This window comes from Papio anubis, chromosome 1 (genome assembly GCF_008728515.1).
Source record: "Papio anubis isolate 15944 chromosome 1, Panubis1.0, whole genome shotgun sequence".
In the NCBI taxonomy this organism is placed as follows: domain Eukaryota; kingdom Metazoa; phylum Chordata; class Mammalia; order Primates; family Cercopithecidae; genus Papio; species Papio anubis.
The window spans coordinates 122,559,963-122,584,645 of record NC_044976.1 but is presented as its reverse complement, the minus strand read 5'-3'; the positions used below and the strand labels follow the sequence as shown (position 1 = coordinate 122,584,645).

The 24,683-nt window shown below is 44.3% G+C and overlaps 1 protein-coding gene across 2 annotated transcripts in view; it reads right to left on the bottom strand.

Annotated features, from left to right (window-relative positions):
* LOC101018512 (putative neuroblastoma breakpoint family member 7) overlaps nt 1-24,683 on the bottom strand; it is an 80,428-nt gene that overhangs the window by 10,944 nt on the left and 44,801 nt on the right. The window contains exons 2-8 of one of the 2 annotated variants that reach the window (XM_031652795.1): nt 7,066-9,560; nt 6,754-6,963; nt 5,328-5,430; nt 4,287-4,501; nt 3,174-3,234; nt 1,530-1,741; nt 243-294 (exon numbers count right to left, since the gene is read on the bottom strand). In XM_031652795.1, the coding sequence (XP_031508655.1) occupies nt 243-294; nt 1,530-1,741; nt 3,174-3,234; nt 4,287-4,501; nt 5,328-5,430; nt 6,754-6,928 (818 nt within the window). In that variant the 5' untranslated portion in view covers nt 6,929-6,963; nt 7,066-9,560. The other variant, XM_031652792.1, reaches the window with a different exon arrangement.

The following is a 24,683-nucleotide window of genomic DNA, read 5'->3' as shown; positions in this document are numbered from 1 at the left end:
TTAACAAGAGAAACAAATACAGGTGTAAAATGACAAGAGGCCACTTCATTAATATTCACCAGTAATATTAATTTTAACTAATAATCCTGCTTAATAATTATTCCACATTGATAATCTTAACATTGCTAATATGGCTATTTCATGGTTGGCTGAATGAATGAACAGGTATGTTCTGTTTTCCCTGGATCTGGCATCTCCAGATATCAACAGTAAGTTAAATGTCCACAATTACTCAAAGTTACCTGGGGCATGGTGAGTCTTGATCTTCTTCCTCTTCTTGATCCTTTTCAATTTCTGCAATTAGTCAGACAGGGACAGACACATTAAGATGATTCCCCTATTCATGTAACAATCCACTGTCCAATCCTAAAACAGGAATATCAGTCTCCTTGGCATGAGAACAGGACACTGTGACAGATATACTTTATGAGGCCTGAGGGTCTGTCCTGACAGAGATTCCTTTGTTTTCATCCCTGAGCCTATGGGTGAAGTATTCCTATTCTGGTACATCGTTATCCCAATATCATGTGTCCCAAATTTGTGCAAAGGGTTATGCAATATTTTTCCAATCAATTTAAAGCAAATGCCCCAAACAATTTCTAGGAGAAAAACTGCAGTATTCAGCCCTGTCTCATCAAATACCCAGCTTGTTCCTGGTTGCAAGGATTTTAGACACTGAAACTAGAATGAAGGAGGAAATCTACAAATCCATGAGTCAAAATCACAATTGTGTGAATTTGTCACATCTGCCTGGGTCCAATGTCTTGAGAGTGGGGACAGGTGTGGTGGTGAACACTTGTGGTCCCAGCTACTCAGGAGGCTGAGGCAGGAGAATCACTTGAATACAGCAGGCTGAGGTCGCAGTAAGCCAAGATCATGCCACTCCGCTCCAGCCTGGGCGACACAGTGAGACTCCATCTCAAAGAAAAAAAGAAAAAAAAGAATCTGCGATGCTACAAAGAAACATCACATCAGCCATTGATGGGGTGGAGAACCAGGGCCCAGCCTTACTTTATGGAAACATATCAGCAAGGTAAAGAAGAAATGTTTCCGTCCAGGTTTCAAGGTGGCTGTGCAGCTAAGCAAGTTAACTTAAAGGAAATCAAGACTGAAGCTGAGAACACTGAAACCTGGGGAACAATATCTCCAAATACAAAGGAAAGGCTGCCAGTTTCGTTAAAAAGGAATAGAAACTCCATGGACATTGTTTAGGGACACATGAATAATTACACGTGATGAGAGATACTGAATCAAAACTGGGAAGCCTGACAGGTACTCCCTTCACACCTCCTGCACTCAGGTGAGTATGAGTTTGTCACACTTGCCTGGGGTCCAGTAACTTGATACTGGGCCCAGGGAGACAGAGGCATGACATGGGTGGAGCAGGAGAGGAAAATTCCCTGATAAATGTATTTAGTATCCCATCCTAGTTTTTGATTCAAACCAATTTGTGTGTATAGAGCCTATCTTCAGAGTTGATCTTCCTCAGCCTAGACAGAGGTACCAGGGACAAAGAATACAGAGGCTACCTGGGAGAATGTTTAGAGCTTCCTCCCCTTCATCATGAGAAGGTTCACTGTCTACAACCAGCGCAGAGTCAACTTGGTCTTCCTCAAATGTGATTTTGGTTTTCCTGTGAGGCTGGCTGGAGTCAGAAGGGCCGTGGCTATTTGAACAAGTGAGAGCACATTCCTCCAGCAAGTCCTCCGGGAATTCCTTCTCTTCAGCCTTCTGTACCTTCCTGATGAGCCAGGTGACACAGACATGACAGAAGATTAAATAGAGAGGGATTGGACTCCAGGGGGTCCTAGCTAGTTTTGACAGGAGGCATAAGAGAGTGGTCCCAGAAAGCAAACAGGAGGTTCCCTTTAAGAGGGAACAGGCACTCCTCCACTCTCTGCAACAGAGCATGGCTGCTATGGGGGCCAAAGAGGAAGACAGTAGTTGGTGTTCATTGTACTGGGCAGATAGGAGCTGAGGAGGATGGAGACTCAATTATCCCTGTATGGTACAGGCATGACACTCAGCACATACAGAGAACCATAACAGCTGCCACATCCTGTGTCTAAGCTGGGTTGAATTTAACATACTGTGGCCAGGGGAATGCAGGCTTTTGGCCCATTGTAGTTGCCAGAGAGGGTGTGCCTCCTAGACCTTTTTCATATTTTACCATCCATTATTTACCGGGGGAACCCACCCCCGATAGTCAACGTGGGTTCTTTTCTATTTCCCTAAGCATAGGCTGGTCTGAGAAATAAAGGGAAAGAGTACAAAAGAGAGAAATTTTAAAGCTGGGTGTCCGGGGGAGACATCAGATGTCGGCAGGTTCCGTGATGCCCCATGAGCTGTAAAACCAGCAAGTTTTTATTAGCAATTTTCAAAAGGGAGGGAGTGTATGAATAGGGTGTGGGTCACAGAGATCACATGCTTCAAGGGTGACAAAAGATCACAAGGCAGGAGGTCAGGGCGAGATCACAAGGTCAGGGCGAAACTAGAATCACTAATGAACTTCCATGTCCAGTTGTGCACGCATTGTCATTGATAAACAAGGTTCAAGAGCAGAGAACCAGTCTGACTAGAATTTGTCAGGCTGGAATTTCCTAATCCTAGCAAGCCTGAGGGCGCTGCAGGAGACTAGGGCGTGTTTCATCCCTATCTACATCTGCATAAAGGCAGACACTGGCAGAGCAGCCATTCAGAGGCCTCCTCTGGGAATGCATTCTTTTCCCAGGGCTGTTAATTATTGATATTCCTTACTGGGGAAAGAATTCAGCAATATTTATCTTACCTGTTTTTGGTAATAAGAGAAATATGGCTCTGTTCCACCTGGCCCACAGACAGTCAAACTTTGAAGTTATCTCCCTTGTTCCCTAAAAATCGCTGTTATCCTATTCTTAAGGTGTCCAGATTTCATATTGTTCAAATACACATGCTCTACAAACAATATGTGCAGTTAATGCAATCATCACAGGGTCCTGAGCTTACGAAGATGATGGGATTAAGAGATTAAAGTAAAGACAGGCATAGGAAATCACAAGAGTATTGACTGGGGAAGGGATAATGTCCATGAAATCTTCACAATTTATGTTCTTCTGCCGCGGCTTCAGCCAGTCCCTCCGTCCAGGGTCCCTGACTTCCCGCAACAATTATTGCTCGTGATTATTCAGTGTTACCTGGGGGCGCATGATTCCCGTACTTTCTCAGCCTCCTCAACGTAAACATCTTCATCATTTTCTGTGAATACAGAAGTGTTCGTTCAGATATTTCCTACTTCACACTCTGCAAGCACAGTCAGCCCAATGTGCACAGAGACATGAACATCTAGGCATGGGTCACCGTTCAACTGAAAGCTCTCATGTTTTATCTTTAACAAAATGCCCTGGCATCGTTTCCTGATCCATCAGGCAATGCATTTCTGATCTGGAGGGCCACCATCAAGATGTGGCCAAATATTGAAAAGACCTTTTGGTCCCCATATCACTGGAGGCTTGTGCAGCCTGTCTCTGGACTTTGGCAGCTGTCTCCCCCATCCTGCCACAGATCTGATTCCCAGGCACGGGCTTGGTGTCCTGTCACAATTCACATTTAGAAACTAATTCTTTCTCTTAGGAGAGGACAAGCAAACTTGTCCCACAATCTTCTATACATCAGGGGACTTCACCGGCCCTCCAAGTGGCTTCTACTGTGTTATTCAGGGACATTCTCTGCATGGGGAGTGCTCCAGTCTGAAGCCCTTCCTACCACCAAATGCCCCCACATCAAGTGCCTTCTCCAACACCACATGGCGAGGGGCTTTATCTCATTTTGAAAAGCAGTTGTAAGTGTTCCCACATTTGGATGCTTCAGACCCTTGCAAGAGACAATTTGCCTGCCTTTGCAGATGGAGAGAAACCCAGGGAGGATAAATCAATCATTCACCAACAGTTACTAAGGACATTGCTGAAGATAGAGCCTGGGAACCTTCATTCTTAGTCCAGAGCTCTTTTCACTCTAACAAGTGCCCTCCCATCACAGCCTCCTTCCTGTCCTTTAAAACTAGATAGATGCTGCCTCTTGTTCCAAAGACCACCTTCCATCAAGGAAGGAGGGATATTTGCAATACTGTGACCTCCAACCCCATGGGTTTCCCAGCTCTGTTCTTACCCAGGAAGTCCTGGTCATGTCATGGCCACATATGTTTAGTGGAAAAAAACACCACCAATACAACTGTCATTGTGGAGGTCTGGAGGTCTGGAGTCTCTCATAAGCCTGGAGTTTTGGGTCATCAGGGCCTGTGGCCACCTTACCTGCGCTGAGTTTGTGGATGAGGTTCTCCGTTAGCCTGCAGCCCTCAGCCAGCTGCTCTCGGAGATCCTGCCCCTGGGAGTTGTCAGGCTCATCCGGAGTGAGGAGGGCCTGGAGATGCTGATTCAATGAGCGGGAGGCATCTCTCCCTTCCCGTAACTTCTCCCTTAACCGGGCCAGCTCTCGTGACTGAGAGTGAACCAGGACTTTATATTGCCTAAGGTGACACAGTAGAGAAAATTTAGTAGTGGAAAGGGATGAGTGATCAGTTCTAATACTGCAACAGAGATTTCTGAGACAATGTCCCTAAGGAGACCTCCAAGCAGAAGGTCAACACATGTTTGGGGAAATGCCTGTGACCAAGAGAAAAAAAATTTTTTACAGGTTTCCTCTATATCAGAGAGTGCAACTGAAAGATCCTCGACAATGCTGCATTCATCTTTCTCTTTTGTAAACAAAAGTAGGTCTTTCTAAATCAGTTTCAAAAAGACATCCTTTCAGTTCCTCACCCTGGCCACGGACATTTATTTCCATGTGAAAATACACATAGTGCATCTTGCGGCGATTAGATACAAAGCCATGTACAGAAATGAGGCCGGGTGCAGATGGGGCAAATTGAAAAGACAAAAGAAGAAAAGAATGACAGGGTCGAGAAGGCAACATTGATTGAGTGAAAGAATGAGACGCCGCAGTCAGTCAGGAGGTAATTGTGACTAAGGGTAAGTGGGGTGGTGATGGCACACCATTTTGAGTATACTGAATGCTGCTGGGTTGTTCCACTCCTTTGGTTAATTTCGTGTTATTCAAGTTTCACCTCAACAGTTACTTGTTTGAAAAAGAGAAAACAAGGTTCTGAGAAAAAACTGCAACCCATAACTTATTATTATCCTGTTCTCTGATAAATATTTGTGTGTCGTGAGCCTGCCATGGCAATTCCTGCCCTTCCTCTGGCCCAGCTTAGCTCTTACTTCTCCCCGCCGAGCTGCTGTACTTCAGAGATTTACACACCTGCCCACCTGCCTGCCCCCACGGGCCCCCCTCACCTGAGCTCCTCAGCTTGCCCAAGCTGCTCTACAAGCTTCTCCTCCATGACCTGCAGCTCATCCCTCAGCATAGATTGTATGAGGTCTTTGCATTCTTCATACTCTGAGAAAAGACAGACACGCCTGCCTCAGTGGAAGGCTGGACATGCTGCTGTGGTCACTGCCTACAAGGCAGGAGGCAGGTCCATCCCAAGGACAAAACTGTCCCCAGTACCCGGCTCTAGGCAGGGATTTCCACATCTTTACTCTTCAGTCTCCCGACTTTCTGGCATCTGATCCTCCAAAATTTAGAGATGAAGAGAGAGAAACTCAAGGGCACACCAACTAAGTTGACAAGATGATTCAGCCACAATGAAGTGGAGTCAGAATTCACAGCCCCTGAGGTCTGACTCTGAATCCTGGGCCACTTTCCCAAGCCTTCAGCCTCTCCTGTAAACACTGCACTGGGCCATGAAGCACAACTATGTCAAAGATTTTTAAAATACTATCTGGATAAATTGGATAAAATATGAAGCATAAGACCATAAAGTCATGAAGGAAATATGCCCAAATACTAACCAAGTTTCTGTTAAGTTAGAAACAGTAGAATGAAGAACTAATAGTGCTTACTCTGTGCCAACAACTGTTCCAGGAGGTTTACAAGAAACAGGTCATAAATAATTGCAGCAACTTATAGAGGTAGGTATTATTATAGTACCCTATGGATGGATGAAGAAGCTGAGGAACAGAGAAGACAAGCAACTTGGATGGAGCCCAGGACACTGGCCCAGGGTCCCTGCTCTACACACTGCTACCTTCACAGAGTCTTGGGTGCCATCTTTCTTCCTCTGTAGGAACAAGAGCCAGTGCCCCAGGAAGCAGGACTTCCCTCTTACCAGGGTACTCCCGCCTCTTGATGCTGTCACTTATAGATACCACAGGTTCCATTAGGAGCAGAGTTCTCTTTAAGCTCCTCAGCAGGGGTACTGTGTACTAACACCACGTTTCCCCCAGGGTCCCCAGAACAGAGCTTTGCCTATTGGGCCTCAACAGAGACTTGAACTGAATGGAAGTTCATGAGTCCCAGACATTTAGACCAACAGACTAGATGCTACTTGTCTGCAGAATCTTTTATGGTACAGAGAGGATTCTAGTAACATGATTTAGCCTCTTGCTGAGAAAACAGGTGGTGCTGTACAGGTGTCAGAAATCAATAACTGGGATTTGAACTCTAGTCTCACCGCCACCTGACTGCAAACATGGAAAGTTGCTAAATAATTTGGTACCTCTGTCTTCCAACCTTAACAAAATGTTAAAATTCCCATTTCTGTTTTCCTAGAAGTACGGGAAGGAAGAAATTATTTTTGATAGAGAGAGCATTTAGTTTCTCAGAGAGAAGACAGGACGTCATTCATCACTTTCGTGATGGTGAGCCTATAGATCTTACTGTATTTGTTCTGCCGGCTGGCCAGGAAGCAGGCCACTTGAGTTACAAGAAATTTCTCTTTGATGTTTTTGAACTGCTGTTTCTTCTCTGCCAGCTGGGGTCGCAATTTCTCGTTGATTTCTAGAATGTTCATCTCTGCCTTCTCACTGGACCAAGGGCCAGCAGATACCACCATGCTGACGTTTGTGGCAGAAGAGGTGGAGCCAGGGACTGGGGAGAAGAAACGCAAACACATGATGGGTTAAAAACTGGTGAAATCAAATAGGTATAATCAGGACTGAGAGATGTCAGTAACTGAACTTCTTAACTTACTGTTGAGAAAAACGTGATCACTCCCCACAGCACTTTAGAGTCCTTAACTGCAAAAACAAGGTTTGATGAGCTCAGAGCTGAAGGCACTGCCTGTAGCTCAGACTCTGACAAGAGTGAGGGAGGTAGCAGCCAGCGTGCCAGGTAACGGTCTGCAGTTGCAATAACAGAATTAGAAGGTGGGGGTGTCATGGAATCTTAGGAGCCCTGTGTTCCAATTGCCCAGGCTTTGCTGAAACACAGGCGCCATGGTCTCACCTGAGGTCACCACCGATGGGGATCAATCCTTCAGCATTCACTCTCAGTATATGTGTACCCTTGTGACAATGCCACAGACCCATCTCTTTCCCAGTACATCTAAGCATATTCCTCATTGTTCATCTCTTGTGTGTATAAAATCATAAGGCAGAAATAGTTTCCCAACAGATTATATTTTCTACATGGTAGTCATGAAGTCACTCACTCCACCTTCTCTTATGTTAAAATAGAATTTAAGGCTTTTCCACAGTGTAAGATATCAAACTTTTAGACTGCCATGATATCCTGTGGGTCTTCTGCAGTTTTTTCTGTATTCACTAGAAAGTGAATGAATAATTCACTTTTTTAAAATGTTTTATTTCCTGTCTCAGTATTCTTCTTGCTGCATCCCATTGTTGATTTCTTTTTTCTTACTGGGGCACCATCTTGGCTTTTCATTACATTTAAGACCAGTTTGACATTCCTATGTCCAAAGCTCTTCCTCTGTGTGGGATGATTTGTTTTTTAATGTGACTGAACACTACATTTCATACCTGTCACTTATGGATGTCATTCTGGGCCCACGAGAGCTCTTTTCAAGGTATCAAGTGATCAAAAGCATTTATACAGGGATCTCCTGAAAACACATGTGACCATCTATCTTGGGAAGTCTTGCAAACCTGATACTATTTTGTTGTTTTCATTCAGTTTGCCCATATATTGAAAACAACAGGGCCATGAGCAGTTCTTATGGAATACTGCTTGATATATATTTTTCTGAGTTGGACTAACACCACCGATGTGTGGTTGCATTCCACTAACAGAACATGGCAATATCAAGGTCATGGTCTTGGTGATAGTAGTTGGTAGTTGATGATCCTCAGTGTTGCTGTGCAGTAGGTGAGTTTGAGGTGAGAGGAATGAGTAGGAAAGAGTAGTCCCCTGAACCACTTTCTCAGCTTTCATCCCCACCTAGGTTTTGTGAGCCTGGAACTTGGGAGACTGTTCTGTAGCCCAGGTCTCCTCAGTTTGGCTGCTGGACTAGCCTGAGTTGAAGGTGCAGTGGGTGTGACCCTGGGCTGCCCAGCATTCATGTGGAAGTGAAGGAAGGAGGACTGGATCAATCCCATTTGAAAGCATCCCTCTCTGCAGCCCCCACCATCCTCCGACTACACTGTGTAAGGATACTGCTTTGAGATCTATCAAAGGCTTTAAGTCAATGTATTTTCTGGTGTCTGGGAGACCTGACATTCTGTGGCAGAATGAAAATCTGTCAAGTTTTTTCATTTAAAAAATAATGAAACTGCAGGTTCACAAAGTTACGTGGCTTACTTGAGGTCACACAGGGATGAATTTTGAGCACTGCCAATAAAAGCAATCACAACAATTATTCAGTAATTATTCATGGGATACATAAATTCAGTAAATATTCATATAATTATTCAGTAATTATTCATTGACCAATTCGTACCAGGCATTTTGCTCAAAACTGCACATATTTGGACATCATATCTTCATCATAATCCTTAAGGTAATGCTATTATCCATAAGAATCAGCCAAGAAAGCTGAAGAAGAGGGATAGCAAATCATGTATTTGGCCATATTTCCATTTTTTTGGTTTTTGTGATGCTGGAAGAATGACCAGAATGAGTCACGGGAAGAATATACATTCCCGTATTATTTTCCAAGTCAGAGATGTGCCCTCCTAGAGTACTGGGACCAAAATTCAGAAGCGTCTGCAACCTTGCTTTAACAGTATGGGAAATAACCTCTCTCACCTGGAATTTCCCTGGAACTTTGGAATATACAATAGAAGTATGAGACCTGGGTCTTCCCTTGGCTGTGTTTAATTCACTCTTCTATGGAATACCAGTGATTCTCACTAAGACTTTTGCCTTTTTATAATCACAATGTATGTTTTATGAAGAAGATTTTACTGTTTGCTCTATTTAGAAAGAATAAATATAAGCTACGGTTTAGGTTTTATGCCCTGGACTTAATATTTTTGTGATTTCTGTTTTGAGATTAAATTCTCATGTAAATAGAAAAATACTTGTTATTATTTATAAGAGCAAATTATTGGTTTGAGTTTTTGAAGTCGAAGCACAAACTTTTGATTTTATGTTTGTTTGTCCTCATCAGTGCCACTCATTGTCTCTTGGTATGACCTGGTTGTGCCCCTGCACTTACCTTTGTTCTGCTGAACCATTTCCACGAACTGTCCAATTCCATCAGTGATTCGGGCTCCTCCCAAGGCTGCCTGAAATGGGCACAGGGATCAGGACGTCAGACACAGTCCAGACACAAAGGCAACCCATACTGTAGAGCAGGCAGCTGTGTTCCCACTTCCTGGAGTTGGCAGCGATGTCCTAGGACAGGAAGGAATGCTTTCTCGTTTAATAGGCAGTCCGTTCTTCATGTCTCAGTGCCTCTCATCTAGTGAACACAACTGTCCTGAACATGAATGAACTTGCTAACTTCCTGGTTTCTTGCTAGGAGGCTAGAATAGATTTATAAGACTTCCTTATTTACCCATGTCTGCTGAAGTCTGAATTCTTAGCAGAATCTTAGCAGATTCCTTTTCTTGTAAGGATCAGCTTAAGGAAGATTGGCCCCATTGCCATGCGAAAGAGGTAAAGTTAATTTCTACTCAAAGCGTACTTGAATTTGAAACTAGGTCTTCCACTGTTTCAAAGTCAGACTGTCACTGCCTCAGGCATGTGTCCTGAAGGGCTTGTGTCTCTGCTGTACTCAGGATAAAGGTATTTATCATCATGGCAAGTTATAATTAATTTGCCATAATATAATTAATTATCAAGATAAAGTTGTTTATCATAATGGCAAGGACAAATTTAGAAGACTTATTAAACTTACTTCTTTATTTCCCCAGCTGGCCAGGAAGTAGTCAGTAGCTACTGATATCATTAGTGTCCTCTGAATACCTTAGCTGTGTTAACTGCTTTGACTCCATATGGAGCTGAGGTGTTGGCATACTATACCTTGAGATGCTGAAATATGGCTGAAGTCCAGGATCACTGGCCCAGGACAGGTCATCCAGCTGGTGGAAACCACCAGAAGGGGAACCAGGCCATCCACTGAGGTCATCTCATGTGGCATGGGCCACTGGTTCCAATGAACCCACCATCACTACACTTCTCATGACTCACTGGTCACTAGACTGAGAATTCTATGAAAGCTGGGATCCCATTTTACTCATCTCTCTGTTCACAGTTCTTAGCTAAGGGCCCAGCATGGAGGGGCCTCTCAGCAGTGTTCATCAATGATTGAATAAAAGTGATTGCAAACCTCCAATCCTCTCACCTACATTTTCTGTCCCAAATGTCTTGTAAGGGATGCTCTTTCTCTCAAGATGCTGCAAATCCCCTTCCCTGGAGAGGCACCTGCTTTACACCATCCATGCCCCAGGATCATCCCCTGTGGAAGCTTAGAGAAAGACTGGTCTGTCCTGAAAATTTTCTCTTATGGTTCCCCCTGTCATTAGGAGCAATGCCCTTTGGCATACCCTCCCATCCTCTGGGCTGCTACAACACCTCAGTTTGGTAGAACTACCATATTTTGTTGAAATGATCTGCTTGTGTTCTCCCACTCACTGGCTTGAGATCCTCTGGGGAGACATTAAATATCTGACTCCCAAGTACTTAGCACAGTATAAAGAAAATTAAATACCCAGTAAATATTTATGAGAAACCTCCCTCAACTGTAAGGACAGAAGAATATTATTAGTATCAGTGATTCATATACAAGCAAGGGACACTTACTCTGGCACCTGACCTAGGGCGGAGCTGTTTAATGTAAGAATGGATGTCTCCAACCCTTCTCCCAGCATGGTTATTCTCTCTAACCCACACTGACCTGAAGAGCATCCACTGCTACGGCAGCCCCAGGCTCAAGGCTCCTGGGTCTGGGGCGGGGGCTCATGGTGGCATCCTCCCCGTCTTGAAGTTGCTGCTGCCCTTCACTATAAACCAGCTCTGAGTCAAGAGAGTAAGTTTCTCTCTCAGTCCCACTGCTCAGCTCACGCTGCTCCCTGAGAGCCTGGATGATGGTGGGCATTGCCCATTTCCCCTGAAGCCTCTGACCCAATTTGTCCTTATTCTCCCCTTCTTTGGTTTTCATTTACCAATGGCTTGTGGTTATTCTCTTCCCCTAAACCTGCTGACTTTCTTTCTTCCATCTGTTCCCTCAATTCTGGGCTTCCAGGGTGTGGACTCAGCTCAGGCTCCTGCAGGAGACACAGAGTCAGGTCTCAGCTTCAGGTCCTGGGCAGCATTAAAAACCATCTCTGCTCCTCAGAAACTCAGAGAAAACACAGCAGGAAGGGACCTCAGAGAGGAACAATAAGCCCCTACTTTACTGACAAGGAAAGTGAAGTCAAGAAAGACTAAGACTCTCCCAGGCTCCGTCACCGCATGGTGGCAGCAGATCGACCAACAAGCCCTGGCCTCAGCCTCCCTGTCCAAAGCACCTAACTCACCCTCCAGGAACTCACTGCTGCATTTCAGAAAACTTTGGATCAAAAATAGCAATTTCCACTGTGAAAACAAAAATAGTAAAAGGGCATTTCCTTGGACAAACCCTTTATCACGGTTCTGTAGTCCTAGTACTTATACTTAGTCAGTTGTCTTTCGCTGGCTGGTAGATTGGGGCAGGGAGCACATAAGGATTAAATAGTGCTTGACACAACCTGCTTTCCTGGCCTGGGATCTCAGCCCCTCCATTCTTTTTCAGAAACTTTCCTCTGCTGTAACTGCTGGAGAGTCCAGGCCCTCATGTGGGTCATTTCTCGATGAAGACCCCTGTTACTTTCTTCCTCTCTTGAAGGGCAGAGATTGGTTCTGGGACCCTACAGTCCTAGGTTTTCTTCTAAGCCAGCCAGATCAGCTGAAAGCAATCATGACCGAGAGAGGTCAGGTCAGCGAAGAGAGTCCCAGAGGAGCAGGGGGTTACAAGGACAGCCCCTCATGGAGATGGTCAGGACCATGACATGGGCAATATCTGACCAATTCTGCTAGGGAAGATGCGCCAGGGATTAAGGGGAGGATGCTGCCATAAGGAGAAAGGTGAAGAACCAAAGGAGTGCCAGAAGAAGGAAAATAAAATGATTTGAATAAAGATTGAAATGCAGAGCCCGGAGGCAAAGCCCCATGTCACACACAGAGGGTTAGTTCCAGGCTGTGGATCCTAATCAACAAATTCCTGCTGGATTTTGCTTAGCCCCATTTCAAAATGATTTTGGATCAGTGACTTTGTTCCTTCCACTTTCCCTCTTTTTGAACAAGAATCACTAGTGTTGTTATTCTATGACTGTCCCACCATTGCACGTTGAGGGCAGATAAGCTTTGTTCAGTTTCACAGGTCAGCAGAGGTAAGGGAATTATGTCAAGGATTTGTACTTGGGCCAGGTGCAGTGGCTCACACCTGTAATCCTAGCACTTTGGAAGGCCAAGGCGGATGGATCTCCTGAGGTCAGGAGTTCGAGACCATCCTGGCCAACAGGGCAAAACCCCATGTCTGCTAAAAATACAAAAAAAGATTAGCTGGGTGTAGTGGCACATGCCTGTAATCCGAGCTTCTCGGGAGGCGAAAGCAGGAGAATTGCTTGAACCCAGGAAGTGGAGGTTGCAGTAAGCCACGGTTGTGCCACCGCACAGCATGGGCAAGAGTGCTGCACAGCATGGGCAACAACTCCCTCAAAAAAAAAAAAAAAAAAATCTGTACTTAATGGACAGAAGCCTCATTCACGCTTGGTGTAGATGACTTAGATGAGATTTTAAACTTTTGATCAGATTAGATCTACATGACATTTTTCACTTTGAACTAATGCATTAATGACATGAGACTTGGGAACCTTAGGTAAGAGGGTAAACGTATTTTGCATCTGGGAGAAACGTGAATGTCTGGGGACGAGAAGTTGAACTGTGATAGGCAGAATTTCTAAAATGGTCTCCAAACATGCTGTACCCTTATCTCTGGAACCTGTTACAGTGATGAGACATCATTCCTGTGATTATGTTGTTACATGGCAGTTATATGACTTTAAAGAGTGATATGGTTTGGCTCTGTGAACCCACCCAAATCTCATGTTGAATTGTGATCCTGACTGTTAGAGGTGGGGCCTGGCAGGAGGTTATTGGGTCATGAGGGTGGTTTCTAATGGTTTAGCACCACCCCCCAAGTGGTGTCTCATGATAGAGTTTCCATGAGTTCTGGTTAAGTGTGTAGCACTTCCCCCTTCTCTCTCTCTCTCTCTCCTGCCAGCCATGTGAAGACCATGCCTGCTTCACCTTCCACCATGATTGTAAGTTTCCTGAGGCCTCCCCAGAAGCAGAAGCCTGTACAGTCCACAGAACCATGAGCCAATTAAACCTCTTTTCTTTATAAATTACCCAGTCTCAGGTAGTTAATTATAGCATTGCAAGAACATACTAATACAAAGGCTGAGCTTTCCTGAGTAGGCCAGATCTAATCACATCACTCCGTAAGTGCCAGAGCTTTCTCTAGTGGGTAGGAGAAGATAAAGTCAGAGGACAGGAGCTTGAGAAGAATTCCACGAGCTGTTGTTGGTTGGAAGGTGGGAAAGACCAAGTGAGAAAGAATGCCGGTGGCCTCTGGAGTCAGGGTGTCTCCTGGCTGAGAGCCAGCACAGAAGAAGGGATCTCAGTCCTCCACCCACAAGAAGATGAATTCTACCAATACATCTGTAGTGAACTTGGAAGAGTAGCCTGAGCTCTAGATGACAGCACAGTCAGCCCATAACTGGATTTCAGTCTCCTAAGACCCTGATCAGAGAACCCAATCATTTCATTCCTGATTTCTGTGGTTTCAAACCACTAACTTGTTATAATGTGTTAATAGGCAGCAACAGAAAACTAGTTACAGATGCATATCTCTAATCTTTTTTTCTTTGAGACAGAGTCTCACTCTGTCGCCCAGGCTGGAGTGCAATGGCACAAACCCAGCTTACTGCAACTTCTGCCTCCCTGGCTCAAGCAATTCTCTGCCTCAGTCTCCCGAGTAGCTGAGATTACAGGCATCCACTACCACACCCATTTAATTTTTTGTATTTTTAGTAGAGATGGGGTTTTATCATCTTTGCCAGGCTGGTCTTGAACTCCTGACCTCGTGATCCACCTGCCTCAGCCTCCCAAAGTGCTGGGATTACAGGCATGAGTCACCGTGCCTGGCTTCTACTCTTGATTTTATATTTTCACAGACTTATGCTAATCCTTGTAAGCACAAAAAAGTAAAAAAGTACAGGACTACAGTGAAATGTTATACTCACCTTTATGTGAGTACTGTAAGGGCTGTTCCAGAGCCCTTGCAACCTGAAAAGATAATGAAGGGCATTTCAGGCAGGTGAGTAGTGTCTCTTCAATGTTACCAACCAAATTTCTGAAAGAAAAAAGATGGTAAAATACTTAATTCCTGGCCGGGCATGGTGGCTTATGCCTGTAATCCCAGCACTTTGGAAGGCTGAGGTAGGTGGATCACCTGAGGTTGGGAGTTCAAGACCAGCCGGACCAACACGTAGAAACCCCATCTCTACTAAAAATACAAAATTAACGGGTCTTGGTGGTGCATGCCTGCAATCCCAGCTATTCCGGAGGCTGAAGCAGGAGAATCGCTTGAATCTGGGAGGCGGAGGTTGCGGTGAGCAAAGATCGCGCCATTGCACTCCAGCCTGGGCAACAAGAGCAAAACTCTGTCTCAAAAAAAAAAAAAAAAAAAAAACTTACCTCCACATAACATTATCTGTAAATTCATCATCTACATTTCTAATAGAAGATTTTTTTTTTAGCTCCTTCACTTGTGCTCACCAGATAAGGTATGAGAGCAACTATCAGTCACCAGCACGAATGAAACCATTCAAGGAGAGCAATAAACAGGACTACTATTAAGTTCCCCCAAAGAAAGTCCTTAGAATACAATATCTCTTCTAGTTGCCACAAAGTAAGACAATGGTCCATTATATAAAATTCCAATCTAATAAAAGTTTAAATTTAATGTTGTCTGTTTTCCAAATTTTTATTTTGTTCAGGCTCCGTCATGGTGACCAGGGATTAGAAAATGACTACAAAGAGGCTCTGGGGGAATTTGGGAAGGTAAGAAATGTATTCTAAGAGGGGATTGAGGTGATGGCTGCAAAATTCTATATATCTACTTAAATGATTAAATTCTACATTTACAATTAGTGACTTTTATTACAAGTACTTTTTTAAATGAAATTTCCGGTTTCTACTCCAACATGTAAAGAGTTAGGAAGTCACCATTTGTCCTCACAATAAGAAAAAAGCTGAACAAACTGAAAATTATCAACCCTTCTTAGAGGGACTAGAGGAGAGGTCACAGGGCAAATTGCCACCCTGAAAACTAAAAAGACAGGCAAATACAGGGAATCAGAGGTTAGCAGGAAGAGAAGATGCTGAAGCCAGCAACTGGGAAGAGCACATAAATGGTACTAACAGATTACTAGAAGCTGAGGGTGGCCTGACTTGAGCATTAAAAACTCCCTGGGTCCCAGACTTAGGGGGATCTCACACTTTTCTAAGTTTTACCACCAGGAGCCCCACCAGGTTCTCATAGTAAAGATCAGAAAAATCCCCAGAGAACTGACACTGCCAACTTCAGTACTAATTATAAAGCTAGAGTAACCACAACTGTGTGGAATTGGTGAAGAAAGAAAAAACAGACAAATAGGTCACTGGAAAAGAATACAAAGTTCAGAAATAGACCTACATAAATAGTCAACTGATCTTTGAGAAAGGCACAAAGGCCATTTAACAGGGCAGGGATAGTCTTTTCAACAAATGGTGCTAGAATGACTAGACATCCACATGAGAAAAATAAATAAATCTAGGCACAGATTTTACACCTTTCACAAAATGGATCTTACACCTGAATGTAAGGTGCAAAACTGTAAGACTCGGGCCAGGCACGGTGGCTAATGCTTGTAATCCCAGCACTTTGGGAGTCCAAGGCGGGCAGATCACGAGATCAGGAGTTCAAGATTAGCCTGGCCAACATGGTGAAACCCCGTCTCTACTAAAAATACAAAAATTAGCTGGGCATGTTGGTGCATGCCTGTAATACTAGTTACTCAGGAGGCTGAGGCAGGAAAACTGCTTGAACCCAGGAGGCAGAGGTTGCAGTGAGCCGAGATCTCACCACTGCACTCCAGCCTGGGTGACAGAGCAAGACTCTGTCTCAAAAAAGAAAAAAAAAAACTGTAAAATTCCTAGACAATAACATAGGGGAAAATCTAGGTGACTTTGGGTTTGGTGATGACTTCTTAGATACAATGCCAAAAGCACAATCCAGGAAACAAAAAATTGATAAGTTGAACTTCATTAAAATTAAAAGCTTCTGCTTTGTGAAAGACACTGTTAGGAGAATGATAAACAATTTATAGTAAAAATATTTGTAAAATACATATTTGATGAAAGACTGGTGTCCAAAATAGATAAAGAACTCTTAAAACTCAATCATAAAAAAGCAAACAACCCAATTTTAAAATAGGCAAAAGATCTGGACACTTCACTGGAAAAGATGTATGAATGGCAAATAAGCATATGAAAAAGATGCTCAAAATCATTTGTTACTAGGAAATTACGTATTAAAACAATGAGATACTACTATACACCTAATAGAATGGCTAAAATCCAAAGAAGGGACCATACCAAAGGCTGTCAAAGATGCAGAGCAACAGGAACTCTCATTCATTGCTAGTGGAAATGCAAAATGGTAGTCACTTTGGAAAACAGTTTGACAGGTTTTTTTTACAAAGCTAAACATGGTCTTGCCATACAATCCAGCAATGGCAGTTTTAGGTATTTACCGAAGTCATGTGAAAACATGTTTGTTTACTCAAAAACTCGCATCCAAGTATTTAAAACAGTTTTACTCATACTTGTCAAAAACTGGAAGTAACCAAAATGTCCTTCACTAAGTGAATGGCTAAACAAACTGTGGTATATCTATCTATACAATAGAATATTATTCAGTGATAAAAAGAAATGAGCTATCAAGCCATGAAAAAACATGGAGGAACTTTAAATACATAATGCTAGGAAGAAACTAGTCTAAAAACTCTATACACTGTATGATTCGAACACTAGGACATTCCAGGAAAGTCAAAAAGGTAGAGATAGTAAAATGATTAGTGATTGCCAAGGGTGGAGGAGGGATGAATTGAGTTGAATACAAGGAGGTTTTCAGCAGTGAAACTATTCTGTGTGATACTGTACTCGGGATTCATGACATTAGGTAATTGTCAAAACCCATAGAACCGTAAAACTCAAAGAATGAACCCTAATATAAACTATGGAGTTTAGTTAATAATAATGTATCACTATTGATTAATCATTGTAAAAATGTATCACACTAATGCACAATACTGATGATAGAGGAAATTGTGTGCTAGGGGACAAGGGAGAATAGGGGAATTCTCTATACTATCTGCTCAATTTATCTGTAAACCTAGAACTACTCTATAAAATAATATCTATTAAATTTTATTAAAGTTAGGATGCAACAGCCCCAAATCAAAATTTTGGCGGCATCCTGTTATTGCGTGGTTAATACTGGGCGTTGAAGTGCACCAACCTGGAGTCAGAACAGTTGGAGATATCAACACCCGTGCCTTCAACCTCTGGCCCCGTGGGTGTCCCTGGAATCCAGAGAGCAGATCAGTTAGCTCGAGACAGCCTCAGTGCTCCAGACAGCACAGGCTTCTGGTAAGGACAGGGAGAAACCATCTCAGGGCAGAACTCGGTGAAGACTAGGAACCCCTGAGACTCAGCAGCTGCCCCAGTGATGCCCAGAGATCAAAGAAGAAGGAGGCTGGGAGGAGCTGAGGGCTATAGGATGAGCTCCCTGCCTGCCTAAAGACACAAGCAGTGTCCCTGCCTAAAGACTGGTAAATTTTGAGAGAGAATCAGAAGCCAGAAAAAAAAAAAACAAAAAAAAAACCTTAGGTTTCATTACAGAGTGGGCAAGAAAGGAAAGGGAGAAGGGGAAGGAAAGAAAAGGAGGTAGGGAAGAAAGGAAGGGTTAGGGAAGGGAGGAAGGGACAGACAGAGGGAAAGAAAGGAAAGGAAGGAAGGGAAGAAAGGGAAGGGAGAGAAGGAAAACAAACTTGAGTGAAGGCTAGAACATCGTGGGTGGGCTTAAACCACCAGAATTTTCCATAAATAACCACGTGCTAACCAATTATAGTACAGAGACACAATAATGTTAAACCATATACTGTTACCATAGGTGGAGAGGGGACTCCCCAACCCCTCTATACTCCTCTGAAACACATTCAAAATCGGCTGGAGCCAGAGACATTGAGTTTTGCCTTTGGGCAAGTTTGGACTTCCCCAGGAATGAGTTGGGGTACTGTGACAGGGAACACCAGGCCACGACTTTCCCTGCTGCTCCTCATCTGCCTCAGAAGCTGCCCCGCTGCAGGTGGGGGCCTCAGCCCTGGGTCTGGAGTCATCCAATTGCCTTTTTTTTTTTTTTAAGACGAAGTCTCACCGTATCACCCATGCTGGAGTGCAGTGGCACTATCTTGGCTCACTGCAGCCTCAACTTCCCAAGCTCAGGTGATCCTCCCACCTCAGCCTCCCAAGGAGCTGGGGCCACAGGCACATGCCACCATGCCCAGCTAATGCCACGCTTCACAGCATTTCACTGCTTGCACTCGCTTCTAGTTCCCCAGGATGCAGTAGGCACGCACCTGGGAAGGACACAAACTGGCCGTGCCCCTATCTCTCTGCCCACTTTTGATCCCTACAGAGGTGGGCTCCATGGGGCAGTGACCTGAGATTTGCTTACAATGGGATCCCTATCACAGAGTAGGGCCCGGCACCTTATAGGCACCCCATGAATGCTCGGTGAAAGAAGACATCCACCACAAGGTCCTGGGTAACCAAGAATTATTCAACTGTATCCGATAAATTTTTAATCCTAGAAGATACAGGAATGAGAGACATGAGGGGCTTTCAAAAGTGGCCAGCCTTTTAAACCATTATACTGGCAGGTGAACCATGTCACTTCAGACTATGCCTTAAGTAGCCAGGATGTCTAGTTACATCTATATACAGATAGATAGATATTAGGTGATCTAGACATAGCCATATCTATAGCTATGGAGTTACAGGGCTATAGATATGTCATCAAGTGTATTTACCAAAATATGCATAATGGTTGTCTCTGGATATCCTTTTTTTCTTTATATGTTTCTGTATTTTTCATTTTTCTCTCAGTGGACACTCATTAACTTCATAATCAGAAATATAAATATATAAGTGTTAAACTTTCGATGTCTCCTCACCACACTCAAAAAAAGGCTCAAATGTCTATACTCGGCATTGGAGGCTCTTAGTGATCTGGCCCTCTGTGGTTTCCATGTCCTGATCTCCAGCAGCCTCCGAACACACACCCCACGCAGCTACAAACCTCCAAATCATCTATATTGCTCCAGGGGCTTCTCCCTTACTTCGTTTTCCTCACCTTCCTTGACTGGCTCTTACTTATCCGTCAAGATTATCTTTAAGTACCTCCTCCTCCAGGAAGCCTCCCTAACACCCACTCTGGTCCAGATATCTCTGCTTTCTGTTCTGCACTCCAGCAACAATCAGAGTCATCCCGGCCATGATAATAAGAAGTAAGTGTTGCTTTATTTGTCTGCCTGCCCTGTTAGACTGAGATTCCCAAAGGCAGGGACTGTATCTTTATTTCTGTATCCACAGTGTTTAGGTAGTGCCAGGCATACAGTTGGCACTCAGCAAGCACCTGAATAAATACAGACAATCCCTAACCTACAATGGTTCAACTTAATGAAGACTTTTTGACTTTCTGATGCTGCAAAAGCAATACACAACCACAAAGTTTCAGACTTTAAGTATTGGTGATTCTTTTACCAAAAAGTCTCTGGGCTGAATTTTCAATTTACGATACTTTCAACTTATGATGAGTTTACCTGGACATAACCCCATCATAAGCTGCAGAACATCTGTATACAAAAAAAATGGATTTGTAAAATATAATGGGTTTCTCAAATAGGTGTTATTATATATATATACATATATTCCTATTCACTTTGAATATGAAGAAATAGGTGCAGTGAGGTTAGGTGACTTGCCTTAGGTCACAAAGCTAATGAATGGGAGAACCAGAGCTCAAATCAGTTCTCTAATCTGCTTTCCACTTCACCATAGCTGCCACCATGAAATAGTAACAAGAAAAAATATGGACAGGTGTCTCATACCAGGAAGCTTTTCTATCAGGAATAGACCTTTACAACCGTCACAGATAATGTATTTACTGTTATGGTTTAAGAACAGATTAAGCTAAAAAGTTTGAATGTGTTTTAAAACATTTAAACTCATTTCTTTGCTGGAATAGATGATAAATTTTAAGTCATGTTTTTCAAAAAAGAGAAACTGAGCATGTTCAAGCTGACGTGGGCTATAGGGATATTTCCATCATTGCACTCTTCCCTTCCTCAGATGCCGCAGGACCGCTCTTCTTATCATCCTGTATTGATTACTGATTTATGGTTCCTGCCAAAATCCACTGTGAGCATACTCTGCTCAGAACACACAACACACCAAGAGAGATCTCTCCCCAAGGAACCAACAGGCATCAAGGGAGACAAAGGAGCAGATAGGCCATTTCCCTACTCCATGATAAGGGCCACGAGAGGCTAAGGGAGCAACATCCAACCCCGGTGTAGGTGAGGTTGGGGAAGCTTCATGGTGGAAATCAAATCTGGCCAAAACCTAGCGGCTGTCTGGTTCTACAATCTGTCCCCAGCTGGTACATCTACCTTCTGGCCTCCTTTCACTGCCTTCCATCACGACTTGTCTCCTCGCCTGGAGTGTGAATTCCTCAAACACAAGGACCGTGCTGCCTTCATCTGTGCGTTCCCCACAGCACCCAGCCCAGCAGCTACAGCCAAATGACAGACTCCCAGTCTAATGCCCCCACCACTAGATGGCTGAGCCTGGCTGGGGAAAACTATGCTGGAGCCAGGCATCCTGCCAGAGTTCCAGCCTGACTGTAAGCTGTGCAGGGAGCCATAGAGTGTTGCTCAGGAAAGAGTTATCTATGAACTGACAACTGAGAGAACCAGCGTCTACACACTCTTCCTTGCAGGTCACCATGTCAGGGGTGGGGCAAACAATTTAAGACTAATCACAAAGCAGGTTGTTTTCACCTAAGAAACCCCACCAGCAGCTTGGCAGCTTGGCAGCTTAGTCTGCACCTTCCTTCCCAAACCAGTGCTCCTCCCTGCATTTGGCAGGTATCAGAGCACAAGGTGTCCAGGTCTGGAAACTGCTAGGCAGTTCTGCTCCTTCCTCTCCCTGTGGAGCTCAGTAGCAGCAGCCTGCAGATTCTTCCTATTCTTTCTCTCAAGTCTGTACCTTCTCATCCACCCTCGCCACTATCATTCCAGGGCAGGCCTCCCTCATCTCCTGGCCCTCGTTTTCTCCCAGCTCCACCCCATTCTCACATCACAGCTGTTCCCTCCTCCACAGCTGGCCGTGGTTCCTCCCTCTATGATTTCACTGTGTCTACCATTTAAGTTTTTAGCCTGGAATTCAAAAGCATCAATAATCTAGCCCTCATCCCTCACCCAATCCCCCTTTCTAGCCACTCTTGCTGTTCCTCTAGTGTGTCCTGTGCGTACTCCCTGCGGCATCTTCCCTCGTGTTACTCCTCCCTCAGGACTGCTCTTCTCTCAGCTCCTGTCCCATATGCTCAGTCAAGCCTATTAAATCTGACCCAACCTGCAAAGCTCACTTCAAATCCTATGTCACCCATGAAGTTATTCTTAAGGATCCAGCAAGCGGGAGCCTGCTGTTCTGAAGTCCCCCGTGCAGCACTGGCCACACACGCTACCTCCCCTCAGCGCTGGCTGTGAACACTTCTCATGTTCCTGCCCAGACTGTGGTTATGTTCCCAGGCAGCTGTCATCGCTGTGGTTCTACCAAGAGTAAGGCAGAGTGGGGTGGTGGCAAGAGGGGAGGCTTTGGGGCTAAGCTTATCTGGGTTCCAATAGGACTATATCAACGCCCTTAGGGAAGTGATGTAGCCTCTCTGAGCTTCCTTTCCACATCTGAAAACAGACTGGGTATCTATTTCACAGGGCTTTTGTCAGCTTTACAGATAATATACGTCAACCACAATAAATTATTACTATAATCATAGCACTAATCCACCTAAACCATTTCTTGGAGTGATAATAAGAAACAAATAAGATAACATATGAGACAGAACTTTGTAGAATATAAAATTATTGTGTTAATTTTTAACTAGAAGATTTGGAGTACATTTGTTTTATTTGTTTTTTGTTTTTTGTTTTTGATGGAGTCTCGCTCTGTCACCCAGGTTGGAGTGCAGTGGTGCAATCTTGGCTCACCGCAACCTCCACCTCCTGGGTTCAAGTGATTCTCCTGCCTCAGCCTCCCAAGTAGCTGGGACTACAGGCATGCGCCACGACACCAAGCTAATTTTGTATTTTTAGTAGAGACAGGGTTTCACTATGTTGGTCGGGCTGGTCTTGAACTCCTGACCTCAGGTGATCCGCCTGCCTTGGCCTCCAAAAGTGCTGGGATTACAGGCATGAGCCACCACGTCCGGCCCATTTGTGTTCTTATATCATATGACCACATGTTGGTCATATGACCATACGTTGGTCATATGACCACACGTTGGTCACATGATATAAGACCTCACAGATGCCCCACTAATTACCAGCCAGTACAACCTCCAACAGCTAAGCACTTTGACTTTCAGAATATCCGTGCTCAAAGCTGTTAGAATGAATTCACTTAAAAGTCAACCAATAAAAAGCTGGTGGAATCCCATGCCCAAACTGAGGTTTTGGTCCATATGGTACCAGACACTAGTTCAACTTAACATCTTATTTTCACCTTTTTTGTTGTTGTTGTTATATTATACACACAGCATTACTTTTCTCACTGCTGAAGCCCAGAGAAATGCTGCCAAAAGCAAGAGAAAATGGGGTAGGATGTCAACCTAAATCACAGCCTCCATCTCAAGCCAACTGGGTAATCTTTCCAGTCCCATATTCAATCCTCTGGTTTCCAGCCAAGGCTTCCTGCCTGGGCCACTTAAGAGAAAGCAAACCCCACTGCCAAGCTACTCCCACTGTGGCCACCAGAGGGTCCCACAGCATTAGTTACAAAGCAAGAACACACCCTTTCCCAGTAAATTGTCCATTTTAAATATTTCCAGAAAGCCTCACAGCAGCCTCCCCAGCTTCTAGCCAATAGGACTGCCCAGAAACCCCAGAGCTAGCTGCTGCTAACATTGTTGAGGCATCAGTTCATACCAAGCAGCCAGCATTTCACAAGGAGTTTGAGTCCCTGGGGCCCCACAGAGTCCAATTTCTGTGGGTCTGAGCCCTCCCCAGCCACATTCCAGTATCATCAATGAACAAAGAGTATCTGTGGCTTCAGTAACTGTTTCGCTTTGACACAGCATCCGAATAGTTTCCTGGAACACCACTTGCTCTCAAGTTTTAATGAAGAAAAGAGAAACACACCTTATCAGTCTGGCAGACCACAGCCCATGATGGGCAGGTCATGTCTTGCAGAGTTCTCCCCCAGTGCCAGATCACTTCACTGAAGGTGCAGAGTAAGTCATCTCCTCCTTGGAAAACGACATGTCCAAGATCACACAGCTAATGGGCAGAGAAAATGTGATTTCCTCCCAAGCCTGTCTGAAACTCCAGAGCCTGCACTTATAACCACTATATGGCATAGTTGTTTTATTTTTTCCATTACCAACAAAAAGTGTTGACCAGATCCCTGTAGCTCAGCTGTACTCCCTCTCAGCCTCATCCCATGTCACACCCGCCTTGCTTCAGACACACTGGTGGTTTTTCAATTCCTCTAACAGACCCAGCTTCTCCTCATCTCTGGGCCTTTGCATAGGCTTTTCCCTCCCCTTGGGACACTTCCTCCCATCCCTCCTTTATTTGCAATCCTAGTTTCTCTTCCATCTCTAAGTCTGGGTTTATGTATCCCCTGCTCAGAGAAGCCTTTCCTGATTTCCTACCTAAAATGGGTCCCTTCAGTTCTCTCACTCAGATTCTTGATTTCCCATGATGCCACTCATTACAAACTTACCAAATTTTTGTATTAGTTTCATTTCCCCCTCTTTCTATTTTATTTGCCTTCCTGAGGTAGGAGGTGGGACTTGACGCCAGAGGCAGAGCTCAGACACCAGACCAGATTGAGGACTCGCTAAAACAGGGCTTAGGCAAAAGCAGCTTTCAATCAGACACACCCATTAGTGTGCCATGGCAATACCCGGGCAGTTGCCACCCCTTTCCATGGCAATG